The sequence below is a fragment of the Phlebotomus argentipes genome, unplaced genomic scaffold (genome assembly GCF_947086385.1).
Source record: "Phlebotomus argentipes unplaced genomic scaffold, Phlebotomus argentipes genome assembly contig_5, whole genome shotgun sequence".
Classification (NCBI taxonomy): Eukaryota; Metazoa; Arthropoda; class Insecta; order Diptera; family Psychodidae; genus Phlebotomus; species Phlebotomus argentipes.
Window position 1 is genome coordinate 5,579,738 of NW_026776165.1, and position 25,535 is coordinate 5,605,272.

At 43.6% G+C, this 25,535-nt stretch overlaps 4 protein-coding genes across 5 annotated transcripts; 1 reads left to right on the top strand and 3 right to left on the bottom strand.

The window, feature by feature from the left end:
- Positions 1-94: 94 nt before the first annotated feature.
- On the bottom strand, positions 95-10,725 carry LOC132255559 (DENN domain-containing protein 5B). 2 transcript variants are annotated; one of them, XM_059751645.1, is made up of 11 exons: positions 10,269-10,725; positions 6,758-7,277; positions 5,034-6,281; positions 4,744-4,953; positions 3,856-4,036; positions 3,304-3,571; positions 3,149-3,184; positions 2,150-2,533; positions 1,931-2,076; positions 1,093-1,853; positions 95-1,014 (listed from the first exon to the last, which is right to left on the bottom strand). In XM_059751645.1, exons 1-11 carry the CDS (start codon positions 10,384-10,386, stop codon positions 825-827), a joined length of 4,062 nt encoding a protein of 1,353 aa, XP_059607628.1. In that variant the 5' UTR covers positions 10,387-10,725; the 3' UTR covers positions 95-824. The 2 variants fall into 2 exon arrangements, with proteins under 2 accessions (XP_059607628.1, XP_059607629.1); XM_059751646.1 differs by lacking the exon at positions 3,149-3,184.
- Positions 10,726-10,955: 230 nt separating this feature from the next.
- Positions 10,956-12,340, top strand: LOC132256603 (glycerol-3-phosphate phosphatase-like). The gene is made up of 3 exons (XM_059753112.1): positions 10,956-11,298; positions 11,367-11,665; positions 11,804-12,340. The coding sequence occupies exons 1-3, from the start codon at positions 11,202-11,204 to the stop codon at positions 12,332-12,334; spliced, it is 927 nt and encodes a 308-aa protein (XP_059609095.1). The 5' UTR covers positions 10,956-11,201; the 3' UTR covers positions 12,335-12,340.
- A 288-nt stretch (positions 12,341-12,628) lies between these two features.
- On the bottom strand, positions 12,629-20,971 carry LOC132256605 (gamma-aminobutyric acid receptor alpha-like). The gene is made up of 8 exons (XM_059753113.1): positions 20,866-20,971; positions 20,185-20,252; positions 19,895-20,115; positions 16,976-17,058; positions 14,647-14,823; positions 13,297-13,583; positions 12,916-13,237; positions 12,629-12,849 (listed from the first exon to the last, which is right to left on the bottom strand). Exons 1-8 carry the CDS (start codon positions 20,969-20,971, stop codon positions 12,629-12,631), a joined length of 1,485 nt encoding a protein of 494 aa, XP_059609096.1.
- A 976-nt stretch (positions 20,972-21,947) lies between these two features.
- LOC132255737 (myb-like protein M) lies at positions 21,948-22,524 on the bottom strand. Its single transcript, XM_059751876.1, has 2 exons — positions 22,485-22,524; positions 21,948-22,392 (listed from the first exon to the last, which is right to left on the bottom strand). The coding sequence occupies exons 1-2, from the start codon at positions 22,518-22,520 to the stop codon at positions 22,117-22,119; spliced, it is 312 nt and encodes a 103-aa protein (XP_059607859.1). The 5' UTR covers positions 22,521-22,524; the 3' UTR covers positions 21,948-22,116.
- Between the last annotated feature and the right edge of the window lie 3,011 nt (positions 22,525-25,535).

The following is a 25,535-nucleotide window of genomic DNA, read 5'->3' on the forward strand; positions in this document are numbered from 1 at the left end:
CAATCGATGCGGCGTTCAAACACCAATTGACCGTTGAGCACAGTTCTGCGGCAGAATTCGAGGAACAGCAAGAGAAAATTAAAAGCAAGACAAAAATGGAAATTTTGAAGGTTTATTTAATGGAAAATGAGTATTCCTCTTTGGACAGTTTGGTAAGAGATGGAGTTTGACTTGAAAATGATCTGTTTCTCTTTTGTTTTTCATTTCTTTTTGGTGTGTTTCTCCACCGCCCGGAAAGGCGTCATGAAGATTTTCTACACGAATATCAACAATTTTTTGTCTTTCTCATCTAACTCTGCAATGACATCTTTTATCACACAATTAACCACTGAGTATTTTTTTTGCCATACATATATATATATAGACTTATACAATCACTAAAATATCTGCTGGTTTTTTCTATCCTTTCTTTCTAATTCTCTTTTTTCTTCTTCCGCTCTCTTTGGACAGTTAAAAACGACACATTGAATGGTAAAATCACCCTACAATGAACTTGGAATATTTCTCAAATATCATTTTTACACAGAAAAAGGAAATAAAGAAATAAACAGGTGAAGATCTTCTTTGGCACAGGACTTCATCCTGTTTTTTTTTCCCCTTTCGCTCTTGTCCATCGAAAAAACACAAACAAAAAATATATCAATAACAACAAAAAATAGCTGCTTTCTCGCAAGAATGAGAACATTACAAAGAAAAAAAAGACACAAATTATTATCAGGACTTTCAGACCCAAGAAAAAACAATTGATCTAAGAAAAGCAGCCAAAAGTAGGAGCAAAAAGTGCAATCTTTGGCATCAGTTGGCAAGATTTTGGGGGCGCGCATTCAGCAATGCGACGGAATGCCTTGCGTGATGGAGTTCTCCAGTATGATGTGAAACTCATCCAGTGGCTCGAGAATCTGCCTGAGGAATGTCAAGAGGCCCTTCTTGCGCATGAAACTCTGCTCCTCATACATCTCCTGAGTCACACGTGTGGCAGCAATTGGCACCAACATTCGATGCAGCAAATGTTCCCTGAAAACAACAAGAGACAAATATTGGCATTAGACAAGAGATTCTATACAAGGAAGCACAAAAGCTTATCTTTCTCACCTGAGACTGAGACAGATGAAGAGCTGAAATTTGCCATCTTTGCCCAAACTCTGTGTCACATTGTTGATTTCATCCATCAAGTGACAATAGCATCGCCAAATGGTGGCAAACTCCTGTCTGGACGCTGGCGTTGATGGTGTGCCGAAGGAACTCTCTGGACTGCTGCCTGAACTATTTGTGGGCGGTGAATTTTGCACACTTCCACCACCACGCACCATCTCCACTGATTCCTCCACGAGATTCACCTCAAATTGCTCCTTCACGCGCACAAAATAGTCCCAAATGTACAAATTTCGCCCAAACAATCGCGTGGAGCGAAAACCAAAGAGAAACGCCTGCTCGAGACACTTCACCAAACCCTCCTCGCCACACAGGAGATTCGTCAGGGATCCAGCATCACGCTCCCGACTCGGTCTGTAGTGCCACTTCACGATGGCATTCACGGCATCGCCCAGCAAGTGTTGAATCTCCGACGGCTTCACTTCCGGCCTGTGCAGACTCGGACTGCGCGCTCTTGGCGGCGTCCGGCACGCCTCAATCAACTCCTCATTGTCCACCGTCCTGGGCACCAGCTGTCCCACCAGCAGTCGCTCCATCGAGCCATCGTCCACGCCCTTGCCCAGCCATCGGCCGCACGGGAACTTGTACGTGTGCCCCGTGACCTCATTGCGCACCACCACATGCTCCACCATCCACTTGGGCGACAGCCCGGAGTTGTCGTGCCCAATCCGCAGTGTCGTGAGCACGCCCATGTTCTTGTGCTGCAGAGAGAGAGAGAGAAAGAAGAGATTCATTCAAGTATCGACGAGGAAACATCACAATTGCCGCTTCAACTTACGTGAAAGACAAACTCAAGTGTTCCTCTGGGCACCGGAACTTGCTGAGTCTCTCCATTATTGCCCGAAATTGCCACCCAGACATTGGCAGACGTGTTGGCTGATCCAGTTCTCTTCGACGGGAAAATCACCACGCGATACGGAAGCTCTAGAGCGACAGAGAAAAAGAACAATTCATAAATCTCCAAGCAAAAAGTATTCAACTTCAAAATTCCCCTCACTTGTTGTGGGATAAGTGTTGGTGAAGCAGAAATAATCTACGGCATTCAGTGTGAGGAGATGATAGAGGAACTGTTCCTTCTCATCTTCACACCTCAGGAAGGCTGATCTCTTGTACAGCGACCTGAGAAGGGCGGAATCGGCCAACAGAGCTCTCAAGTGTCTCGACAGGAGTTTCTTCTCCAGCGCCAGACGCACAAAAGCCCTGGCATAGCCAATGTGAGTCTTCACATCAGTCATGGCGAGGATATTCTTAATGTCCACCTCCAGTGATTCCGGCAGTGGTCTCAATTGCTCCGGTCCGAGACTCTTGCGATCCCTTGACTTGGATCTGCCTCGCGTTGGACTCGGCGGTGCTTCGGGCTCTATGGCCATCGTGGAGAGATCTTTCCAAGAGGAGAAAAAGAGCAAAGCGTTAGCTTGAGAAAAATCCACAGGAAATTCAAAGATTTTCACACAGCAAAAATAAAAAAAAATATCTAAGAAAATGTGCAAAAATCCATGCAAGGAAGTAAAGAATAAAATATATATTTTACCACGTTTCTAGTGGAATATGAGGATTTCCCACAAACACGTGCATTAGTAGATGAAGAGGAAATCAACAGCAAGTAGAAGAAGAAAGACATTTCGTGATTGCATTGAACAATTTTTGTTTAACGGTGCAGAAAGAAAATCAACAAATATAAAACTCACCATTGATAAAATGTCTATAAAATTGTACACCAAAAATGGATGTGACAGTGGATGGAATTATGAAAAAACGAAGAGGTGAAATTTCCTCCTCTTTGTGCCTTTTCACAACAACTGACGTGCGATCTACACACAACAAAATCATTAGCGTGTAAACAACAACAAAAAAATCAACATCAACAACATTATCATATTATCAATTGAAGAAGAGGAAAGAATGAAGAAAAAAACACAAGAAAGAAAGAGAGAAAAAAGGGAAATTCTACAGCAAAACACAAGAAGCTCAAGAAGAGCAGCAAATTGACACCTACAATCCATTCTCTTCCTGAGAACGCACCACGCCAGAGCTGATTCCCAAACAATTCAACCCCCGGAATTCATTTGGTTAGCACAATGAATGGCAAAGAAGAGAGAGAGATACAAGAGTCAGTGAGAGAGTGGCAAAGCCGAGGGAGAGACAACTCACCTGGTGTGAGGTAGTTGTTGTCGATGGGCTTCGACGTGTTGGTGCACTCTTGAACCTCCAGATAAGACTGCAGATGATTCCACAGAGCACTCTTGCCCTGCTTATTCTGCATCCCATGCGACCAGATCTTCTCCAGCAGATCACACAGTGACGCTATCAGTGTGTTCTCCTCCACGCCATTCACCGAAATCTCACCGCTCAGTCCCAATTCCACAGCTTCGCTGCCCATCTTCTCCAGCAGCATTCGCTTAGTCTTGCTCTTGCAGTCCTGAAGGGAAGAAATTTAAAGAAAAAATCATTGATATTCGCCTGTCTTTGGGCCTTAAACCCATTTCTTCACGCCAATTTGTCAATCTTTGACCCTAAAACGTTCCCAAAACGACCTTCTTGAGGCCAAACGATAGCGTAACAGCGGCGGAATGAAAGGAACTGCGAATGGAGCGTCCTTGCTTACTTCTTCTCCACTTCTTTGGTTCTCCAATGAGAATTCAAACGTATCTTATTCCGGTTGACACTCAAAAAACCCCATAAAAACAAACCCTCTTGACTTACTTTCAATAATTTCTCCACAAAAGTCCAATTTGCTTGCGCCAGAAGTGTTGGATTCATCTCACTTGCCGTCAAACTTGCTGACGGTCGATTGGAATTGGGTGTTTCAGGTGGTTTTCCCTCCAATGAAATCTCCTTCACTCTCCATTTTCCCCCATTTTTCACTCGCCTCAGGCTATTTCCCCTGGAAGTACAGAAAGAAAGAGAAAAGCACGAGCATTTATTAGAAAAAACCCTCTTTTTTCACATCAATGCCTCAACATAGAATATCTTTAGAGATAGAGAAAAGAAGTTCTTTCATAATTGCAAAAAAGATGATGAAGATGATGAAGAAGAAGTATGTTTATGTGAGAGAGAAAAGAAAATACAGTGAGAAACAGAATAGATAAAGAGAATAAATATTCTTGTGATGCAAAAAAAAACCAAAAGAAAACTCTCAACACAATTCTTGTTTCCATTGTATTACATCAAATATATTTCACTGAAATAAAATAATAATCCATGATAATATTATATTTTACAACGGTGAAAATAATACTGAACTACTAAAATAGTCAATTGTATAAAAGAAAAAAATTATTGCTTCTTACATAAACATATTTCTGTACATTGTTTATGGCATTTTCTCTCTCTCGTTCTCATCAAAAACTATACAAATATAGCAAAAGAAATATATAATTTGTGATGATAAAAATGACTCAAATGTACAAATAATTACAGTATTATAAAGTGTATATCATGCATCATGCACTCCACATCAAACTTCAATCATATATATATATATATATAAAGTCTGTCTAAATATTGCTGTATAACACACAAAATAAAAGACAACGTGACAAATGTCTCGAGAAACGAGCAAAATTGCACAGAAAGAATTGCGGAAACTACCTCGAGGCGGACTCCTGATTGAGCACAGACTTATCAAGTGTGGGAAAACTGCGAAAATACGCCGGCCGATTGGGGAGTATTTCACTGGGCGGCGCCACTTCCATGTCGACACTGTTGAGTCTCTTCTCCAGAATCTTCAGCGTCTCACGCGCCGTGATGCACGGCTCATAGTTTGACGTGCGAATGATGCTTTCGCCACCAAAGCGTTTCCTTCAAAAATTCAACCAAAGAAACACACAAAAGTAATTTCAATCATAAATCTCCCATTATTATTATCTGTTAACTCTCACCTGAGTAACTTGATGCGATCATCGAAGAGCTTCAAATTGCTGTCCACCTCTTCACCCTCATCCGCCCACGCGGACATGATCTTGTTGTCAATCAGTGTGGCAAACATCTGACTCTCGAGGAAGCGCGACAGGAAGGGTCGATGATGCTGTGGCTGATCAGAGAGGAAGGACGCCTTGTCGAAGTTCTGCAGTGATTCACGATTGCTCAGCCACTCTTCGCGCCCCTGATTTGGCTGAATGACAAAGTGCTCATAGGCCGAGAACATCTGCACGAAGCGATTGAGAAATATCTCACGGATGGCATTATTGAGTCTCAGATCATCGCAGTACTGCTCATGTGGCGTCAATGGAGTCTTCCTGACGCTGGGCGGCGGCATGATGTCAGCCCGAAAGTCCACTTCGTCCAAACTCACGCCACTCCGTCGCACAATGTCCACAATCTTCTGCAGCGCCTCCGATCGCGGCCCATTGGACGGTGAGCCGGGCTGCTGAGGCTCCGGCGAGGCCGCTCTGTCCCAGTCCAGGATGTCATGGAGGGAGTGCTTGCGGCGGGCGTGCATGCCCGACGGCAGAGTGCAACTGGCAGTCATGGGATCCTGATCGGGACGCCTCGGTGGCGCTATTATCGTCGACTGATCGGCCGTCTTGTCGCGCGGCACGTGAAATTTATCCAACACAGCCGCCAATTCCATCACAAAATCCCCCCGATGGGGAAACGTCGGCAACTCCTCCGGCAATTGGATGATCTTCCGATCAATATCCACATAGCACAGTGTCGCCTCTGTGCCAATCTTCATGCTCGTCTCCGCGTCCGCGTGCAGACCCATCACGAACGGCACGGGAGCGTCCAGGAAGTGATACAGCGATGCCGGCAAGATTGGCGCATAGACATGTGGCCATGTGAAGGGAAAGAGGAGATTCGTAATGCACTCCGCCACAATCATGAGCTTATTGTAGTCCGCCGATCGCAGAAGCACCTGATTCTCCAGCAGCACGCACGTGAACAGCTGAATCACGCACTCAATGCCCAAATGTCTGAACATCTGGCGCGCCGGAAAGTCCAGCAGTGGCAGCTCATTGTGCACACTGGGACGCTGCAGGAGCGTGGGAATGGGCGGCTGGTGAGATTCCTCGGGCGGCAGGTAGATCCGGATGGAGCGTCCGGGATCGGGAATTGACACTTCGTGGAGAATATTGTAGACATAGCTCTCAAGACTGAGACCAGGGCCCGGTTGTCGTGGAAGACATCTGCAAAAAGGCGTGCAAAGTCGCATGATTAATGTGTTTTCACAGGGAAAAGGGAAGTGTAGGAGCAGCACAGGGGGTGACGATTGAAGTGAATTGCCAACAAAAGTCTTTGGTCAAACACTTTTCATTTAACATCAATTTCCACATCGGATTCTTCATCATAATCACCAAAGTTTCCCGCATATTTGATAAGAAATCACATCTTAAGTAAATTTCCCGAGCAGCAACGCAACGAGAGAGAGAGAGAGAGAGAGAGTGAAAAAGTCTTCTTGATACATCAACTGAGTGGCTGTGAATAATTTACCACCCCATAATTTGGAATGATTTTCCACATTCATGGCAAGTTTCTCAATTTTCCACTGCTATTCATACAATATCGATTCATCTCAATGGAGAAAGGAAAAGAAACCACAAGATTGATGATTCCCACTCCACACACCCTCAAGGCAAATTGTCAAGACACTTTGGCTACTCACTTGTAGAGATTCTTGAGGAAAACCTCCGCCACATTGACGTACGGCAGCTGACACACCAGCGAGATGCTCTTGGCCACAAACAGCTTGTCCTTCGTGATGTCATAGTAGCTGAGGGCGGAATTTGGCGCATGGGCGGCGAGCTTAAAGTGCCTGGGCAGTGATCTGCTGGCCGGACTCTCCTTCACCCTGCGCAATCCCGGCGCATTCTGGCGACTCGACAGTTCCGTGATGAACATGGACTGGAGCGTGTGCATGGCGCTGCAGATGTTCCTGTTGCGCACCTCCTCGTAGAACACCAAACTGAAGCCATAGCATCGCTTCCCATCCTCACGCGTCGTCGCGAATGCGTGAAAGCGCGGCTCAATGTTGTGCTTCTGCGTGCGAAACTTCAAACCCTGCGGCAGCGACAGCATGCAAATCCCGTGACTGTCAAAGGGATTCCACGGCACATTGTCCGGATAGTGTGCCAGTGGTTTACTCTTGTACGCCCTGTCCAGCGGTGAGCAGTGCAAACTGTCGCCTGAAAGCACAAAATTGGATTCGATTATATTATTATGGAGAAGCATCAGTGAATCTGCAGCAAATTTTTTTTCTTCACCACGAAGAAGAAGAGGCCAAAGAAGAGAAAAAAAAACGGAGGAAAATTGCCCATGCAGAGGAGAGAAAATGGGTCGAGCGTGTGCGTTTCATTTTGTTCTTTGATCAACAGGTGAATGCACTTATGATTTTCTAACTTAAACTACTTCACAATAATAAAATCTCAATTTGCCAGAGAATTCTCAAGCCAACAATTGCAAGAAAATTCACTTCCGTCCACTCAATTCCCTGCCATTTAACTCACTAAATTACCAATGAATGACGCTCGACAGTTTAATAAATGCTCCACAAAATGCCAAATTGATTTCAATTACGGCTCTTTAATTACACATTCTCGGATGGAGATTTAACATTGAGGTGTATATTTTTTCCCTCCTGTTCAAAAAACTCTCTTGAGCGAAGTTTCTCTTCCACACAATTTGCTTTTTCACAGCGAAGGACAAAAATTGTACACTTCTTCACACATGTGGTATTTCCTTATTAGAACCCAAACCCGAATAACACCCACGCAATCAAGAGTTTTGGAGGCAAAACTCTGTATGGAATTTTTAATTAGACAAAAATCCAACTCAATCTTGATCAAATTTCACAATTAAGCTTGAAAAATTTCTCTCTGACCTTCCAAAATTTAATTTACTGTTTCTTTATTAATAATTTTTATTGGATTAAACTCAACCTCACAAGAACACATCAAACTGAAATGATTACAAAAAATAAAACAGTAGAAGAGAATTCCGTAAAGTAATCAAACACACAAAGATACCGCACAACATACTTTCTCATGTGAAAACAGCTTTTTGAGCCACATTTTTTTCCGTCAACTCAATTAATAATGCTAATTGAAAAACAGTGACGAATAAATCTTCCACACATTTCCTGAACCTCTTTTTCCATATGCTAAAGAACAACAACAACATCGTGTCGAAGCCAAACAATAGAAGTGGGAAAGTGTGAATTTCCCTTGTCATTGTATTGCTGAAGTGCATGAATTTCTGCGTGAAAAGGCAACATTTTCAGTATATATTGAGTAATTTTGATGGTGATAAAATACGTGCCATTAGAGACGCGATTTAACGAGAAAATTGCCCAAAATATTGCCAAAGAGAATATTATTTCGTGAACTTGAGTGTTTAGAGTTGAAATTATATAAAGATGTGAGATTAAAATGAACAAATAATTGGGGAAAGTCAAATTAGTTCAAGCATAAATTTTTGACTCGTTGTAACTTTACTTTTTCATAGCTTATATTGGCGGCCATTCCGCGGCACTAGTGTAAAATATGAACGAGAAGAAAACGTTGCAAGGCAAAGCGATTTTAATCTCATCTAGAATATTTTAAATCTACTAAATTGAGAAAACAAACCAATCTGTTCAAATAACACCACTTTTTCTTCACATTTTCATTTAAAGCAAGAATCATTTGCATTTCTGCCCATCAAACCAATCACAAATCATGTGATTTTATTGATTTCTGCCAATCAAACATTCATACTTTGCTTCCTCATAAAGAATCTAACAATTCTCTTGATTGCATTTCATCCCATTCGTTGTGGTTTTGCGAAGTGAATGGAAAAATTCATGCCAAAGTCGCAATGAAAAATAGTGAGAAAAAAGTGAAATTATTCACAATTTTACTCCCATTATTTGAGTGTTTTTTTGATAAAGAAGACGAAGAAAAACACAGCCATGGCAGTGAAATTAGAAAGGGCAAAAGCGTCAATTAAATTCGTTACAATTGCGTGATAGAAACACATTTCGGGGAGAGGAGAAAAGGCTGTTTTTATAGAAGAAGAAAAAATCCCCTCAAAAGTGCTTCTTTTTTTTATGGCTTCGCCAAGCAAACTTTTCATCCAATAAAGATTTTTCCTCAACATTTTCCTGTGTGACTTCGAATCACTCAAAGGTATTTAAACACACACACACTTCGTTCGACGTCATAAATTTGTGATTTGTGAATTTATGAAACATTCTTAGGCACAACAATGCTCAAGAAAAATTATCGCTAAATGTTTTGTGAAGTCAAACATAAACAAGCAACTCGTATTTTACGTTAATTGACTGTATTTGTGGCGAACTCTCGAGGGGAGAAAGAGAGAGATTTGTTTATGGACGAGCCGTCAGACAGCCAAGGAGGCAATCAAAGTGGAATTTGAACCCGTCAGAGAACAATCCTGCGATCTTTCAGTCTCTCTCTCTTGATTGATTGCCGCTCATCTGCGAAGACACAGACAGACAGACAAGCTTTGCATCTTCTGCCACAGAATGACAATTGTTTCTCTCCTCTGAAAGCAATGGAAAATGCATGGATTTTCACTCTCATTCGACAGCAAGCGGGGCGACATTAATTCATTTTCGGTCAATTTGAGATGAAAGAGAGCATTTTTGCACAAAGACAAGCACTTTCTCTTTTCTTCAGACGCATTTAAACACTCTTTTTTCGCCTCTTTCTGCGTCTCTCATCATCTAATTAGAGGTCAATGGAGTGGAGGAGAGACTAAAAAAAAACGAGAGCAGCAGCTTTAAAGTACGCGCAGAGAAGTTGTAATGAAATTCAATGAATGAACATTTCAGCATCATTTTACTACGCCATTTTTATACATCCTAATAAAATGAGTAGAGAATGTAATTTCCTAACTTTCACGCTTTTCTTCATAAATCTAGGTCCTCTTTTGTAGCTTTTAAGCGTCAAATATGAGCGAACAAATCTGTTTCCATAATACAGAATTAAAGTATTTTGACGTTTGTTAGAAATTTAAAGAATTGACATTAAAATTACATTTTTAAACTGTCAAGATTGTCAATTTCTACACATTCCATTAAAATACACTTGATTTCCTACCGTAATAAAATGTACAAAATAATCACTGCCACCGAAAAATCCCTCTTTTCGCGGGAAACTCGGACAATCTCTCACCTGAGAATCTGTCCGGCTCCAGCCCAGTGTCCAGATCCAGTCCGCAGATGACGAAGTAGTCGGCGAACCGGGGCGGAACTCCGGGGCCCGCCGGAGGTCCATTTTGACTGGCTGCCATTGGCAGGAAGTGGCCAATTTAGCTCAATTGGCCCAAATGGTCAGCCTCATCAGCATTTCTGCCCTGGGAATTCCGCTTTTGTTTCCCAACGACGGGGGCGCCCCTGGCGGCCACACACTCACCAACGCTTTTCCACCACTGCTATTTTCACTTTTCCAAAAACACACCACAGCCAGTATGAAGGGGGGAATTTCCACACTATTCACGCACGAGACATCGCGAGGACACAGCACAGAATGCGTTTGGGTGGTTTTTCACGGGAAATTAGCACTTTTACTGCGTTTTTCACAGAGCTGGATTTGATGTCGATTTTTCTCCAAACTCTTCTGACAATCTCCGGACTGGAGGTGAGAGTCGATGAGCTTTCGGAGGCGGATTGGGCAGAAGAGTGGGAGTTTTTTTCACTTCCGATGGGTTTTGGGGAATTAATGTGTGATAATTAGGGAATTCTTCTATGAAATATCGTGAATTTTAGCAGAAAAGTGGTAAATCAGGTCAATTTCCGAAATGGAGATTTTCTCCATGGTTCACCGAAGCGACATCTGGTCGTGAGCATTAGAGTTGAATCAGCTGACAGACCGCAAGTGTTTCTCTTTACGCGTGGTCGAGAGTTGTGGTTTTTCTCAGTGAAAAACTGCATAAAATTACCAGCTGTTGCTATTAAAGTGTTGATAAACTTACTCTCTAGGATCTGGAGAGTCTAATTCTTCGGCACCAGTGAAAATCCAAGTGTTGTAGTTGATTTTGTGTCGTGTTTCTTACGCGCTAATAGAGGTCAAAAGGACTTTCAAATCAGGCAATTTTCCCGGAGAAAAATGTACAAACAAAGTGCCAGAAGACTCCAAAGTCTCCCCAGGGAAGAGATCCGGGCTTTTATAAACTCCTTTGACACTGTCCTTACGGATTGCGATGGTGAGAATCGTGAGAATATCACGTGTGGAAGGAAAATCGTCACGCACTGACTCTCTGTTTGCTTCCAGGAGTCATTTGGTTGTTCAATGAAGCCATCCAGGGTGCGCCGGAAGTCATCAACAAATTCATTGAGATGGGCAAGAAGGTGTTCTTCGTCACGAACAACTCAACCAAGACCAGAGATGAGTTCCTGGTGAAGGCGAAGACACTGAACTTCAACATGACACGCGATGGAATCATCTCAACGTCCTATTTGGCTGCGCAGTACCTGAAGCACCAGCAATTCTCCAAGACAGTGTTCGTGGTGGGCAGCCAAGGAGTCGTGCAGGAGCTGAACGCCGCTGGAATCAAGAATATCGGATACGGGGTGAGTTTTGGGTCAATGACACGGCAGAAAAATCTGTGTTATCGCGTGAGTTTGAGCAGGTGAAGATTAGACGCAATGCTAGACAATGTGCGATAAGAGATAAGCGAATATTGGCTAAGTCATTGTGTGTTCACACAGCCGGACGTCCTGCAGAACGGCTTGGCGAGCTTCGTGAACGATGAGATGAAGCGCGATCCGGACGTGGGCGCCGTCGTGGTGGGCTTCGATGAGCACTTTAGCTTCCCGAAGCTCGTGCGTGCGTGCAGCTATGCTGACGACCCACAGTGCCTCTTCCTGGCCACCAACACGGACGAGCGTCTGCCGCTGCCGCACTGCGTCATTCCCGGCACGGGCAGCATCGTGCGGTGCATCGAGACGGCGGCGGAGCGGAAGGCTTTCGTGGTGGGAAAGCCGAATCCGTACATCTGCGAGGCGCTCATCGCTGAGCACGGTGTGAATCCCGCCAGGACGCTCATGATTGGCGATCGGTGCAACACAGATATTCTCCTGGGCGCCAATTGTGGCTTCCAGACGCTCCTTGTGGAGACGGGAATACACAAGGAGGCCGACGTCCGGGCGTGGCTCAACTCCAGTGATCCCGAGGATCGAAAGCTCGTGCCTGACATGATCGTCACTAAGCTGGGAGATGTTCTAGAATACTTACAATAGGAGAAAAATAGTCTCTTTGACTACATATTCAACATTTATTGTCTACAGCTCTTTTTTTCAATGTATTTTATGTTCAATTTCTCTATAATTAGCAATTTTATTCCTTCCAAGCCTCTCATGGTCCCACTAACATTTAATTTTTGATCTAATCAACGCAATAGACAACACTCAATAAAGTTTTTTTTGTTCTTTAGAAGAAATATGCAACACTGTTTTCCCGCAAGTGCAGATAAGGAGACCCGCAGAGTCACTCTCTTATCTGCTTTTTAACATTCTCGCATGTAGTTTTCAACTTTAAGTGACTATGTAAGAGTTGGCCAATCTCGAGCTGCGCGTGAGATAAGAATACCAGTAAAAGAGGTTGATGATCAGGAACAGCAATGGGAAGATTATCCGCGACACGCGATCGATTTTGGAGACCGAATTGAATCTCGGCGTTGGCTTTTTCCGCCTCCGCTGACTCCTGTGCTTGCCCTCTGTCGCCGCGGCGGAGAAGGAGTGGCGCGGAAAGTGCACTGAAAGAGAAGAAGAGAAAAGAATGTGTTGAATCAGTTGCATTCTGTAAATTGTCGATCGCCAACCTGCAGTGCTCGGCGTCATGGTGTAGATGGTGTCCTTGTCGATGGTCTTCCGGCAGCAGAGGATCTCCAGGAAGGAGCGTCGCGTGGTCTTTGTGGGTGTGGGAGGAATTGAGCACACGGACAGTGGAATAACTTCGAACATATTGGCGCCATTGGACACATTGGCGGGCGATGGTTGCATCTCCTTGTCGCTTCTTGTGCCTTTTGGCCTCAGCGGAGTCGTCTCGTCCTCACTCTCGGATTCTGAGTCCGTGCTGAAGTCCTCGGCGCTGAAGTAACACTCGCCAGATCCGTACTTGGTGAAGTAGTGCACGACTGCGAACTGGGAAAAGGACGGTGAAATGAGGGAGATTCCAGCATTCTGGGTGGTTTCCCGCTCACCTGGAGGATCGTGGCGAAGATGAAGGCGAAGGAGAGGAAGACGAAGAAGTCCAGGGCGGTGGGATAGGGCACCTTGGGCAGATCTGTGCGCGCCTCCAGGCCCAGGAAGGTCATCGTGAGGACTGTGGTGATGCCCAGAGACACTCTGTCGGCCGTGGCCTCGCGATTGAGCCAGAAGGACACCCAAGAGAGCACCACGAGCAGGATGCACGGCCCGTAGACTTGGATGAGGAAGTTGCCCATGTGCCTTTGCAGATGGAAATTCACCAGCAACATGGAGTACTCGGCTGCAAAACAGATGCTAATTCACTTTGTCCTGAACAATGGGCGGCGATTTGGCATGACAAAGGAGCCAGAGGGAATCTCCGCTGGGACATTGTACAATTCGAGGATTCGAATGGTCTTCCTGCCCACCATTTATTTCCGCATCCCTCTCGACTTTGTGTTCAAATTCCATACAATTGGACTCTTGGGAAATTTTCCACGCAAAATTTGGCGCGAATGATTTACACACGCCACAAATATTAATAATAATCCGTCTTGAAGAGACGCACACAATTTAAAATGCCAGCGAATCTCTTCTGCAGGTGCTCGCGATATTTCACAGAATATCAATGAAGAGGATTTCAAAGTTTCTGTGCAATTGCATCACTGAAAACTCCACAAATCCCTTCTAGTGCGCCGTGGACTCAAAACATGCCAAGAAATTGCACTTTAATCCGCTCTCTCTATCGAGGACAGATTTTCTCTATGCAAGAAAAATATGAGATTATGGACAAGATTCGTCATCGTCAAACACATTAAATTTATCGTGAAAGAGAAAGAGAGAGAGGAGAAAAAAAATTCACTTACAACTTGAGGCTGGGAAAATTGACAAACTTTTATTTAATTCTTGGCACGGCGCAAAGGATTAATTTCGCCAAATTCCCTCGAGCTTTATGCACTTCCGTGGCGAGGAATTTCATCCAACTTGACCGCATTTCGCGACTGAAAGTCAAGCTTCGAGAGCAAATATGGCAAAGTTATTTAGAAATGCCGTTTTTTAGCTCTTAAAAATCCGGTTAAGACCATTCAAAGATATCATGAAGAGAATTTTGTAGCTAAAAGACACGACAAAATGCTTAATTGTGGATGTAACTTTAAATTAGTTAATATATTATAAGAAAAAGTGCCAATCTTGAATTATAGAATTGTCAATAAAAATTATGAATTTGACATTTTTATTGTTGTTAAATGTCAAATCTCTTACGATATTACTGAATTGTTACAGAACATTAGCTAAATTTGACATGTCATGACAGCATTATGACAGTAAATTGAATAAGAAAGAAAACCCTTTCGTCAACTCACCAAGATAAGCCTTCTGCTGTGTGGATTGATTGGCGGAATCGCTGTGAAGAACAGTATCAGTGACGTTCTCCGCTGGGCAATCCACCAAATCGAATTGCGACAGCTTCATATCCTCAGCAATTGCCACCTGACGCTTCTGATTCCACCGGTAGACGACGTCCGTGGTGGTGTAGCCGACTGCAAGAGGATTTGCATGAGACGCCCGTGGAAATTGTGACTTTTCCATTCGGCATATGTGCGGGGATATGAATTAAAAGTAGCGATTCACCCACTCCTGGGCGGAGATGAATTTTGATAAAGCCTGTTTGGCATCACGTGTGGGGATTTTTTGGCTCTCTCAGGCGGGTCGATTGGAGGCATCTACCTTGTAAGACAATTTAATCCCCCCCAGGAAATTAATTCACGAGCAGAAGTTTCGATTTAAGGGGATTTCCAGCAGTCTCAGATGCTCTCTCACATTTGCATGCGACTCCTTTCTCATCACAGTCAAAATCCTGAGGAGTTGCCGTCGAATGTCGTCAAGCATTGGAATTGCATTACTTAAGAACTACACAAAAGGGTGGCAGAATTCTTGGCACTTCGTGTTGTGTTTGATTAATGTTTTATCAATCTGAACAACATCAAAAGGTCGTGCTATTGCACGCAATTTCGAGACTTTTATATAAGATTGTCAAGAGGTCTAGAAGTTTCAGTATCTGTTTGTGAAACTCCCTAAGATGGCTGCGAAAACTACCTCTTCAGCTTGCTACAATTTGTTCCTTGAGTTGAGTAATAGTGTGCGCTTCATTGGCTGCAATGTCTTAGACAAACCCGATGCCGGAGGACCGCCAAACTTCCGCACGCTCACCACCATATTAGTATTTATCCTATTCCTCACGATGTCCATAACATCCTTCTTTCGGCTGGTGGACAGTCTGGAGTCCTTGGTTTTAGCCATACTCACGTTAGGCTTGTGCATTCAGGGCGGCGCCAAAGCCTACATTTTCCTCACGGACATCAAATTAGCACGGTGGTTGGCGAACGCAGCCTTTGACTTCGTCGCCAATTTTGACGACAATCCCAGGGTTTGCCGAACTTTTCGGATTTACGTTGATTTTTGCAACTGGCTTCGACCTTTCATGCTGCGAATGTATCTTTTCATCGGCAGCGGACTATCTGTGGTCGCGATTTTGTTGGCATTTTGGCAGCGGGAGAAGATTTTACCTTTGGGAGGTGTCATCCCACTTCTGAATTATGAAAGTGATGTTGGATATCTGATAAACTTCTCTGCGTTCATTCTAATCTTTCTCTACGGAACTTTCGGTGTATTCGCCAGTGATTGCTACTATCTTATGTCAATGGCCATGGCTTGTGGTCAAGTTGAAAGCATTGCGGATGTTTGTGAGGATCTCTCGGATTATTTGGAAGTTTATGGATCCGAAGATGAACAGAAGATTAACGAATTCATTAAGACAATCATCAGAACACAGTTGTCTCACACAAAGTAAGTGGAATAGATAGTTTTATAGGATATCTCATAGCTAAACGACATATATTTTCTAGATTTGCAGACAACGTGGAAAAATTATGTGGCGCGCAATCTTTCATGGCATTTGTCGTGAGCATGATCTGCATCGCCCTTGCCTTGTATGTCCTTATCCAGGAGTTCTGGCTAAATGGAATTCTCATGACACTTCTGTTCTTCTGGCAAATCTTCACCATTTGCACCATATCGGGAATTTACATGATGAAAGTGGAGAAGATGCAAGAAAGAATGTACGCAATCAAGTGGTATTTGCTGTCATGGCGGCAGCAAAAGATGTTTATCTGCATTATCCAGAATGCCCAAAATATCAAGGAACCCACAGCCTTATCCATTATTCCGCTTGGCTTCAGCACATTCGTGAAGGTAAGGAAATTATATGTGATCCAAGGTGTTCTCAAGATATACAAAGAAAGCTAATGAGTGTAACTTTTTCAGTGCATGAAATTGATGTATCAATTCTTGATGCTCCTTTTCAATGTATCCAATTGAATCAAAGACTCAACATCAAAGGCAAAGACACCAAAGGCGTGGCATAGGATAAACCGCACGTGTTACTAATTGCATCTGCTTAAAGTTTTATCAAGACGTTAAAGACATTCCTGTCCTGTTTCTCACTGTTTTGTCAGAAAAATACAAATTGACCTTTTGCACATGCTAAGAATTTTTAATGATTCTCCAAGTGATTCATCAATGGCGTGACACGAGTCACGCCAGCGCGTGCACTTAGGCAATTGCATTTCCATGAAAATTTAATCTGTAACTACGGGTTTTCTTAAGAAGTCCAATCAATTTGCAGTAACTTACATGATCCAAACTTGAGGGGACATCGTTGAACATCCATCGGGAAGTCTTCTAAATTCATTGGACAGCCAGCTTTAATAGTAAGTCTGTGAGAGCATGAAAGACATGAAATTATTGACAATATGTAGAGATTTGTTATGACTTCAAGTACAGGAAATGGCCATTGATTTGAGGAACACATTAAATCACCATTGAATAGTTTGCCACAGTATTTGTGGTCTCTTTAGGCTTAATTGAGTGTTGTCTCTGGCGATTGATTGCTCTTCTGGGGACACCTGAAGAGACATAGCAAAGGTGTGAAATCTTGATTGAAATTTAAGATATTATACTTAATATGAAACATTTCAAGCTCCACTCCTTCAGGAGCCACGCCCTCGTGTTCAATTTCAATCTGCCTCGTGGCAATCTTTCAATCCATGAAGGTATTGTGGAATTGTGCATCCCTAAAATCACAAATGGCCAAAGGACAGGTGTTCTAAGAGCAATTTGAAGTGTGGCTCTGCTGAATTGAACGTGATAGATTTGCCCATAGGTCCAAAATCATGGGTGATTGTAATTACATTTGGCGACTTAAACTTGACAAAATGGCAATAAAGTGAGTCTCACTAATTCAATACACAGAAAATCAATTTTACTAGGAAACACAACAAGGCAAATGCAAATTAATTGAGTGTGTGTGTGCCTAGAAGCCCTTCCCCAATCCACTTCAGGTGGTTTGTTCACTCCGACAGATGTGTTATCACTTTAATTAATTTTTCACAACACTTGCAGCTGATGTTGTCTTCTGCAGCGGCGATAAGACAACACCCACTCCTCAATCTTATTGAAAAATATCCACTACAAAATGCTCCGTCAGTGACGGAACATGAAAAATCTTAAGGATTTACGACTGATGGCTTTCCCAGCGCTGTAATGCAAACAGACGCAGTGTTCAATGTGGAGGTTGGACAGCAATGAAAGTGGAGCAATATAATGGGGCAAAAATCTCAACATAATATCGAAGGGATTTGTGGTGGAGAAATTGTGCAGAGTTGCCACATTTGTGCGGGGGTTTGTGTGGGGATTTCTTGTTCTTTTAGACTTAGAAGAGTGCGTGCGATGAAAGAAGCATGGGAATATTTGTGTTTGTTGGACTGTTGGAGAGATTAAAAAGTATTTTGAATATTTTATTCTCTCTCCTGAGAAGAGGAGGAGGAAAAAACAGCCCCTTTCTTCATGACTTTCACTCTCCATTTACGCCTTTCAATATAATGTCTTCTCAATTCCCACCCAAGCAAATCTCTTGGCGAAATCACTCACGAACACAACTCCCGTTCTTCCCTGGCAAACAATGACGATATCCTCATATCTTCTGCTCATGAAGTCTTGCATCGCCCACATTCACTCCCGTCATGCTTATCCCTCTGTTGACACGCCACGAGTGATGGGGAATAATGGTGGGAATTATTCACATGGCGGTGGAGAGAAAACGCCGGGCTGAGGGACTATTAAAAACGTGAATTGAATCTCGTGCGTGCCAGCCGAGGAACGTCTCAAGCACTCCAACAAATTGAGGGAACGTGACTCCAATTGAGAGGCTGCATTGGACAAGATGGACCAAAAGGCCATCACCATTGACGGGCGTCCCTTTGGCCAAATTGCTCTATTTGGTCGCTCAGATTTACTCAAGTCTGTCAAGTCTTCTCTCTTGCTGTTATTCCACGAACTCGCCTTGAGGTGTTTAACACAGAGTAGTATTGCAATCGATGTGCGCTCACTCTTCAATACATTTCACATAATTTATTTACACACTCTGTAGGAAATCTGCCAATCTCTTATCAATGCATATTAAATATCACCAAATTCGGAATAGTTCAACAATTCTCATATCAATTTTTGAACTTATCTCACGAAGTTTAAAGTCTTCCATCCAATTTTTGACCATCTTCGCTGGCTTTTACCCCAAACGACACAGAAATACATCAAGCGCGGGGGAAAACGGTGTTAAAATAAGGTGATAAAAGGAGGGAAAACATCTTCAATTTGTCACCTCTGCCGGAGAGTCAAAGATTGATCTCATTTTCGGTGAAAGCAAACAAGAGGAGGAAAAGGAGTTTGCTCAGTCACTCAATAGTCGTTGGCAATTCAAAGGAGTTCCCCAATCAATTTTCATCAAAGCCAATATGAGAGGTGAATTCTTTGGGTGATAAGGTGACAATTCAAGGCCTCGTTCCACTAACATTAATCCAAATTGTCCACTATCTATTCTGAGAATTGATATAAATCACTACAATGCTCTCCATTGAAGTGTTAAAAACCTTAAATTCTCTTCCATCAGTGCTCAAATCCGATTATTGATTAGCTGAACGTCACACATTTTTCGCGGTATTACAATTTTTGCGGTTTATTGCATTAAAAATTGAGTGGATTGTGGCAAAAGTCATTGCAATAATTAAAAAAATGTCAGAAAATATTGATTCCATCCGGAAATTATGTAAAAGGAAAGAGAAAGAAATTATTTCACACATTATTGTGGATGATTAGAGGGCAGTAGATTAACATGAACATTGAATTTCACTTTGAAGCTGTGATTTGAGTGAAATTTTTTGTGTTAATGGGCGGAGAAAGTGAGTGGGCGGGGCTTCTCAGACACATCATTGACAAATCATGAACTGAATTTCCCGCTGAAGGAACAATTCCTCTCAATTCTTGTCCTCCTTCCCTTTGTAATAATTGCACAGACGCACACTTTACAAAGATAAACTTTGCACAAGTTATTCAGGCAATTGCAAATGAAATCAGCAAAAACAGTGTGAAAATATTTGCACAAGCAAATTGAATGGCAATAACCGCGATTATAGTGAGTGCAAATTCTCAAATTGACGCCAAATAAAAGAATAAACATCCCACATAATTGATGAGGCAAATTCAATCGATACTCACCGGCTCGAGTACAGCACTCGACCGTCCTGATGGAGTCTCACGAACTTGTTGGGTGTCGTGATGGTGTGCAAGTAGCTCTGCTTCCCATTGTAGAAGTACGTGTCCGGCTTCCAGATCCGCGCCAGCATCGAGATGCTGAGCGCCAAGGTGTCCTGGGCGCCATGGAAGGCCAGCCGGCGATCCACCCAGGACTGCCTGAAGTAGCAGTCCATGGAGTACGTCTGTCCGCGTGGGAATGGAAGGTTAAATCCACGAATTTCCGCCCGCCCCCCAAAGTCTGTCACACTCACCATGTCCACTTCTGATATTGGTCCCATGCTCCTCACCATGATGTCAACCTCAACAACAGCCGGTCGTCCTGCAAACATGCCAAATTGCTCACCAGACACGTGTAAATTGACACAGACTCTCCACAGAGCATCCCAACAGGACGGGAAAGAGGCCAAGATCGCGCTCGAGAGCAAATCAATTTTCCTCTCGAGAGTCAGTCATTGGAAAAGTGCATTTGCCGGTGAGAGTTTGCATTTGAATTGCTTGCAAATTGATGTCAGATGAATCTGTTAAATTCATTCATTTACCCTGTCAAAGGTGGAACAGATTTGGATGCATTGGCAAATCACATCCAATTTTGGTTATTTTTTCTTTATAATTCATGACAAGCAATTTTGAATGTAATCCACTAAATGTGTCCCCCAAAATTAGCTTTATTGACAATCCATGGGAATCGAAACTAACCCAAAATTGCATCGATTTCATCTGATTCAACAATAAAGTGAAAGCAATTATGCAAATATACAATATTGAGTGATTCTCTTCCGCTGACCAACATTTCTCCGCCACTCGTGTCGCCCTGAAAGGGTTTTGCCACGTCACGTGAAACACCCCCACCAGAGAGTCGCAAGACTTTGAACTCTTGGGGTGTTTTATGGCGGGGAAAGGGGGTGTCTGGGAGTCACGTGCTAGAGGCTCACCCCCAAAGTCTGGCCGAACGCTGTTATCGTAGCCGCGCAGCAGATTGTCCAGCAGATCCGAGATGTTGGCGTGATTGTTCCTCTGCGTGAGCTGGATCTGGCCCATCGCGCAAGTGGCCAGCAGCACCAGTGGCCAGCAGGGCACCATGTCAAGGAGCGCCCGAGCGCTCGTGTCGACGCCGTCACCAGAATTGCTCCAGCGGAGGTTTTTCCCTCGCGACAACCTTCATTTAATCACACTCCTGATGATGAGGCTGCGACATAAAGAGCGGAAGAGAAGAGAAGGGGTTAAAAGGCAGCGATAATGGCATGAATCAGCGGAAAAAAATCAAAGAATATGATGATAACTTGAGAGTGTCATCCATGAATTTAGTGCCTTCTCTATCGCTACAACTTTCATTTTCGCACCCAAGAAGTAGTGCCTTTAATTTGGGTAAGAATACACATGAAAATCACCCTCGAAGACTCAATTGGAGGCATTGATTTGACTCGCCCCTTTTTTGGAATGTCCAGAGGGTGAAAAAGTTAATGGGCTAGATATTAATGATGATGCGAATTAATTCCAAGTACATTTTCCTGCTTTTCTCCCTGGCAGCAAAATTTTGCTGACCACATTCACGCCACTTCCGTGGAAAATCCCACCATGATTTAAGCTCACAAATGCGAGAAATTTGGCAGTGGTTTCACACTGGAGATGGCATTTTGTGGTATTTTCCGGTTCTTCGGAGGTATTTCACAACATGAATGCATTTAGGGAGAAGAATTCCTCAGTTTTCCATATTTTCAGCATCTTATTTGAGAACTAAACCTCAAATTTGCACTGCATTTCTTCTCCGTATACAAGAGGGCGGGGCATCCGAATGGGCGTGGCTTTGGAGCAAACGTCGGAGAAGTTGATTGGGTGATTTCAATAAGTATACAATGTTTTTTTTTAACATGCAACAACTTTATTGTATTGAGGAAAGGGATTCTACAGATCAGTACTAATCAAACTACGGGGGAAACTACGGGGAAGATTATTGTAATGTCTGCTTGTCGGTATCCGGGTGTTGCCTGAGATTTTGTTCTTCCGATCAGACACAGTTCTGAACCTGGAACTGGAAGACGGTTCCCGCTGGACAAGTCATCTCAATACCTGGCAAGCCGATTGTGTGGCACACGAAGAAGGTCTCGGGTCTGCTTCCTGGCCATTGCATGCCCATGTGGTCAGCTGTACAGACGAGGGACGGACAGGGAGGGCACGTTGTGGTCTCACATGGTGGACACGTGGTTGTGCACGGAGGGCACGGGGTTGTGCACGGAGGGCACGGGGTTGTGCAAGGAGGACACGGTGTTGGTGGACAGGGAGTACAAGGTGGTGGTGGACAGGGAGTACAAGGTGGTGGTGGACATGGAGGGCATGGGGTTGGTGGACAGGGAGGACAGGTGGTTGTTGTCGTCGTCGTCGTTGTGGTAGTAGTTGTGGTAGTAGTGGTTGTAGTTGTGGTTGTGGTAGTGGTTGTGGTAGTAGTCGTGGTAGTTGTCGTTCTGCAATAAATTGATAATTTCATGTAAATTTGAAACACAGAAATGATGAACGAAGGAGTGAAAGAGCGCATCATTCAAAGGATCAAACTTACGTGGTTGTACAGGGAGGACAAGGTGTTGGTGGACATGGAGGGCATGGGGTTGGTGGACAGGGAGGGCACGGGGTTGTACAGGGAGGGCACGGGGTTGTACAGGGAGGGCATGGGGTTGTACACGGTGGGCAGGTGGTCTCGCAGGGGCAAGGAGCCGCGAAGGCTCCCGCAACGAAGGCAATGACCAACAGGACACCTGAAAGTCAGGAAAAGTTAATTCCACTGATCTCACAATCAACAACCAGAATGCCTTACTTTTCATGGCTGTGTCTAGAGAAGAACTGTGTGACGAACTGTGCTGTGTCTCCTCGTTCACTCTGCATTTATACTGTGCAAATCCCGCGAAAATGTTTGATTAATTTTCGCGAAAAAGAGTGTTATCTTCAATTTTCATCAATTTTCCTTGTGATTGAGAAGAAAGACTTGTCACTCGACCTCCCGTCGTGAGTGCAGCGCGTAAAATCAAAATTGATCGACCGCCGTAATCGATTTCCTTACAACCGGAACTGTTGCATACGTAAATCGTAATCGCCATGCTATAAATAACTCATGGACTTGAGACACATTTGAATGCCTTTGACAACGAGCACGTGCTCGATAATTGATTTCTCAAAATGGAGTGCCAAGCGAGGCCACGATCTGTGTTCTTGATGACATTGCAGGGACTCAAGCACCTTCACAGTCTCCGCAACTTATGGATTTTCCCCTATAACATGTATATTTGTATAGTTTGCTGAGAAATTGATTGATTTCCAGCAGAATTTGTGGGAAAACTGTGGCAATTCGTAGCAATTTAATTGGCTGGGTTGTCATGAAAGAAACCTCAAGAGTTACGCAAATCCCCCATTCGTCCCCTCAAAATCCACCACCCTGTGTGTGTGTGTATCATGCAAATGACTCCCTTTGATGACACCCCAAGGGTCACGCACTCGGGGAGAGTGAAAATCTGCTAGATTTTCTTCGGGCACAGAGAAATGTAAATTTTACGATGTGCCAAATGTTCTGGAGGTGCTCTTTGGCGTTTTCTGAAGCTTGTGATTCAATTTCTGGTCACTCGAGGCTAATTTAATATTTTCTCGCATTTCCTTCAAATTCACGCCTTTTTCGCGTGAATTTTTCACCGGGAAATCACATCAATTTTCCACCGAGTGACTCCGATAAATTCCACTCTAAATGCACATAGAAATACGCCCGAATTTTTCTCTTCAATTACGGCGTTGTGTCTCTAAAAGTTACACATGTCTTTGGCCTTTCCACCTTTGACCTCGATTCTGTCTTGAAGGAATCATTTCAAGCTTTCTAGTTTAGCAATCATTCGAAAAATTCTGATCTAACTTCATGAAATCTCAGTTTTAGCCGTATTTCCCGCATTCTGGGCAAGACAGTAGCTGAAAAAATCTATCTAACCTCTTGTCTTGGCCATGTCTTGATTCTGAAGACTCTGAGTTTTAGATCCTAGCCATACAGCGCGCTTTTACCTAAATCCTAAACCTAACAATGCTCTTGTCTTATAAATCTAATCATATTTATTTTACAATGTTCAATATCTTATTATAATCTTATCTCTAAGTGTCTTTCTATCTTTCAGAGGGATGAACTCGTCTCTTTAATAGTTTTTTTTTCCAAAATTGACTGTGTAGCGGAGGGACAACGACCTTCCGTCGGTCAGTCAGACTTCCTTTGGCTAGTCTATCCGCAATTTCGTTTTCTAAGATATGACGGTGACCTGGTATCCATTGAATGTGTGTGTTTGTCTCGGGGCTATTCATTACGCCACAAGACTGAATGAGGGCTTCCAGGCCAAAGGCCGCACTTAAGTCTGGCAAATACACGTTTGAGGTGTGTGTGAGACGTGTGAATTCTATCAAGTTTCAACGCCTTGTGGCAAATTGAATCCCAAAAATCTCGCTTTTTTCTGAGTATTTGGAAAAGGCTTGAGAAGCACGTCATGCTTTCGGATATGGTTGTGAGCGTCAAAAATGCCAAAATTAAACCCAACAAAGTGGTCCAACTCCAATTCTCAACCACTCCTTAACTTCTGACATTCTTTTGGCGCGCCTCGAGACTGGGAAGAAATTGCTGGCAAACGGGAAGCAATCACACAATGGGACACATCTTTGGCATATTTGCACGAGAGAACATCACCCCGAGTGTCTTCTCCTTCTACCTGGAGGCGAAAGAATCCATTACGGCGCAACACGATCCCGCCATCGCCTTGTTCTTCCCACACCGCGCGTCTAATGTCAATCTCCACGGCCTCTCAATCAGACCCAATCTTTTCCCCATACAAACCACCCCCCAGAGCCACGCGGCTGAGGAGTGGCAAGAGGATATTTATCAGCCTCTCAATTGTGGCAATTTACACTCTTTCGATACGGCGAAATTATCCTCCTCAATCACGATGACTCTGAATCTCATCAAGGTTGCGTGGCTGAGAGCCACTCCTCGACAACTTCACACCTCTCTGTGGATTGAGGGGGTTTGGGGGTGACTTTCCGGCAATTTATTGACAATATGGGGCTCATGTGATGCTCCTGCTAAATCTCTCAACTTCATTTCACAGCACTTTTCACTCACACACACGGGGCAAAAAAGGCATCAGTGGAAGTTGTCTGCAAACAGTGGAAAAGTTTTCAAACTCTCCTTGATTTTGGAAATATATTTTGACGGATTTTTCTGAGTGCAGTCAATTTGGAGATTGAATTAAACTTTGGGGTGTTTATTCTCATGACAAATATGAATTTTCAATTCTTCACCCCAAACTTTTCGTCCGAAACCCTCAAAGGCGCGCCCCATTCGCTTGTCTCATCCCGGAAAAAGGAAAGCTCTTGAGCGGATATTAAGTGCTTGGATGTAGAAGAAAATGTGAAAGAAGCCACCATATGTCATTTACACACTTAAAATGTGATTATCAAGTCACGAGATAGAAGCCCTAAAGTTTCCCTCTCTGGGAGCTAAACAAATAACCTCACGACGAGGGCACATTGTCTGTAAATTTCGGCGGCAGGAAAAATACAGACATTTTCCAGCTTAACTGCTTCCGAAGTATTT

Excerpts from the sequence above, each read along its gene's own strand:
- LOC132255737 (XM_059751876.1), bottom strand. The coding sequence starts at position 22,520 with ATGTCCACCAACACCTTGTCCTCCCTGTACAACCAC. Across the intron at positions 22,393-22,484 it reads TGTCCTCCCTGTACAACCAC|AACGACAACTACCACGACTA; the intron begins GTAAGTTTGATC and ends AATTTATTGCAG.
- LOC132255559 (XM_059751645.1), bottom strand. The coding sequence starts at position 10,386 with ATGGCAGCCAGTCAAAATGGACCTCCGGCGGGCCCCGGAGTTCCGCCC. Across the intron at positions 6,282-6,757 it reads TTCCTCAAGAATCTCTACAA|ATGTCTTCCACGACAACCGG; the intron begins GTGAGTAGCCAA and ends GCCTTTTTGCAG. Across the intron at positions 3,572-3,855 it reads TTGTGGAGAAATTATTGAAA|GACTGCAAGAGCAAGACTAA; the intron begins GTAAGTCAAGAG and ends TCTTCCCTTCAG.
- LOC132256603 (XM_059753112.1), top strand. The coding sequence starts at position 11,202 with ATGTACAAACAAAGTGCCAGAAGACTCCAAAGTCTCCCCAGGGAAGAG. Across the intron at positions 11,299-11,366 it reads TGTCCTTACGGATTGCGATG|GAGTCATTTGGTTGTTCAAT; the intron begins GTGAGAATCGTG and ends GTTTGCTTCCAG. Across the intron at positions 11,666-11,803 it reads TCAAGAATATCGGATACGGG|CCGGACGTCCTGCAGAACGG; the intron begins GTGAGTTTTGGG and ends GTGTTCACACAG.
- LOC132256605 (XM_059753113.1), bottom strand. The coding sequence starts at position 20,971 with ATGGGCCAGATCCAGCTCACGCAGAGGAACAATCACGCCAACATCTCG. Across the intron at positions 17,059-19,894 it reads CGAGTGCTGTACTCGAGCCG|ACTTACTATTAAAGCTGGCT; the intron begins GTGAGTATCGAT and ends ATGCTCTCACAG. Across the intron at positions 12,850-12,915 it reads CATGACGCCGAGCACTGCAG|TGCACTTTCCGCGCCACTCC; the intron begins GTTGGCGATCGA and ends CTTCTCTTTCAG.